General features: G+C 43.6%; 1 protein-coding gene across 1 annotated transcript; it reads right to left on the reverse strand.

The window, feature by feature from the left end:
- Positions 1 to 1254: 1254 nt before the first annotated feature.
- On the reverse strand, positions 1255 to 2283 carry LOC102711931 (putative nuclease HARBI1). Its single transcript, XM_006645421.1, has one exon. It carries the CDS (start codon positions 2281 to 2283, stop codon positions 1255 to 1257), a length of 1029 nt encoding a protein of 342 aa, XP_006645484.1.
- Between the last annotated feature and the right edge of the window lie 245 nt (positions 2284 to 2528).

Consider the following 2528-nt stretch of genomic DNA (forward strand, 5'->3'; position numbering starts at 1 on the left):
GCCTGTATAGCTCGCGCCCTCCCCTGGATCCCATCGGCACTGGCGTCCTCCCGCTGCACCTCCGGCCGCCCGTCGCACCGGCGTCCTCCCGCTGCAAAGCAAGGTGGGTTCTCCATCGCCTCTCCTAGATCTAGACTTCTGTAGGCATCGCCTCTCTCCCCCGGATCTGGTGGAGGTGGTTTTTGCATCGCCGCCTGCTTCCTTGGATCTAGAATATTCTGCGTCACCGCCGCCGTCCTCCACACCCCGATCGTCTTCCTCGGCGTCGTCCTCCGCGTCGTCCGCACGCCGGTCGCCGTCCTCCTCACCGTCCGCGCGCCAGTCGTCCTCTGCATCGTCCGCGCGCAGGTCGTCTTCCTCAGCGCCGTCCGCACGCGCCGTCCTCAGCGCAGGTCGTCTTCCTCAGCAATGAATAATATGTGGGCAGAAAAAAAAGAGATTAGTGCTTTAGCTAGGCTGGAGAGAAATGATCGGTTTACTGAAGTTATTTTACTGGAAAAAGATAGATTGCAGCTAGAGAAAGATAAATTAGAATTCGCAAAAAATGAAAGAGAAGAAAGAATTATGACCATGGATCTCAATGGCCTGGCTGGGCCATTGAGAGCATACTACTTGCGTTTACAGAACGAGATTATCTCCCGAGGGATGGAATGAGTTGGTTGTATCACTACTTTTAATTGCATGAACCATGTTTGTGGACATGTTTGCTTGAGTTATGTCTGGATGAACTATGTATGTGTGTGGACAAATTTCCTTCCGAGATTGATGTACGAACTATTTGTTAAATTTGCTTTAGAGATTGATGTACGAACTATTTGGTGATGAGTATAGTGCCAACATGGGTTTAGTACTTGTTGTCAAGATGCTTGGCTTGAGCTGCATAAGTTCATGATGCTTGTGTAGCAGATGGCTTAAACATATTATCTTGTATGTCTTACTTGTGATGGCAGCTTGTTTATTCAGAATGTGTTTCTGTTGGCTAGAGTTTTTGTTGTTCAGAAACAATTGCAAAATTACGATCATCTTACAGAGATTATGATGCGGTAGATAATTGTAAAATTATGATTAGCTTATTTTGCTACGATGGATATATATTAATGCCGCTATATATGAGAAGGAAAAAAACTCACTGAATGTCAACAGGGCACTCTTTTCTTGCCCTGTTAGCTCAATTATTTTATTTGCATACATAAAGGACATTGCATACAGAAATAGCATAGCTAAAGAAGTGATAATGTGATATTATATCTTACACTAATTTCTACCGTAAAAGTGCCATAGGTGCTCAACAAGGTCTTCCTGAAGCTGAGAGTGTGTATGCCTATTCCTAATATCATGATGAGTTCTTACAAACTCATCAAAATCAGGTGTAGAGGTGTGAGATGGTGTGACACGCTCGCCCTCGTTGTCATAGTTGTAGTCAATGTCTTGTTCACCCCGCTCATTCTCTACAATCATATTGTGTAAGATGATACACGCTGTCATTATGTCCTGAAGTGTTTCTTGGTACCAAAATCTTGCTGGTCCACGGACAATTGCAAAACGAGCTTGTAGAACCCCAAAGGCTCGTTCGACGGCTTTTCGGGCTGATTCTTGTTCCTGTGCAAAGTGTTTCCTCTTATTCCCTTGTGGTTCTGATATTGTCTTTACAAAAGTGGCCCATGATGGATATATACGATCTGCAAGATAATAACCCATTTTGTAGTTGTGCCCATTGATTGTGTAATTAACTTGTGGAGCCTGTCCTTCAAGTAATCGTGCAAAGAGAGGTGAACGGTGAAGAACATTAATATCATTATGAGACCCTGGCATACCGAAAAATGCGTGCCAAATCCAAAGATCTTCCGAAGCAACGGCTTCCAAAACTATAGTAGGCTCACTAGATTTTCCTGAGTACATGCCTTGCCATGCTGAAGGGCAATTCTTCCACTTCCAATGCATACAATCTATGGATCCTAACATTCCAGGAAAACCTCTATGTTCTCCAAGTGCAAGCAATCTAGTAGTATCAGAATTATTCGGATATCGCAAATATTCATCACCAAAAACTTCAATGATAGCTCTCACAAACCTTTTCAGGCTCTCCACGGTAGTACTATCTGCAATCTGCAGATATTCATCTTGAGTATCTGCTGCAACACCATAGGTTAGCATTCGAAGTGCAGCGGTAATCTTTTGCAAAGGAGATAGTCCAAGAACACCGGCAGCATTTCTCTTTTGCACAAAATAATGATCATGGGCCACCACGGCATCAACTATGTGCAAGAACAGAGGACGACTCATCCTAAATCTGTAAAAAATAACTGAAAATAAATTACTACTATACAATATACTCTAAATAAATGGATCAACGGAACATTTTCATATATGAATTGCAAACCTCCGTCGAAAAAAAACTGGGCCATATGTAGGATTGTCAGAGAAGTAGTTTCGGATCAACCTATCATGGCCGGCATGTCGTTCGCGATGAACAACTTGACGACCATGAACAGATCCATGTTGACGTGGAGCGTTTGCCTGCTCATCTT

This window comes from Oryza brachyantha, chromosome 1, assembly GCF_000231095.2.
Source record: "Oryza brachyantha chromosome 1, ObraRS2, whole genome shotgun sequence".
Classification (NCBI taxonomy): Eukaryota; Viridiplantae; Streptophyta; class Magnoliopsida; order Poales; family Poaceae; genus Oryza; species Oryza brachyantha.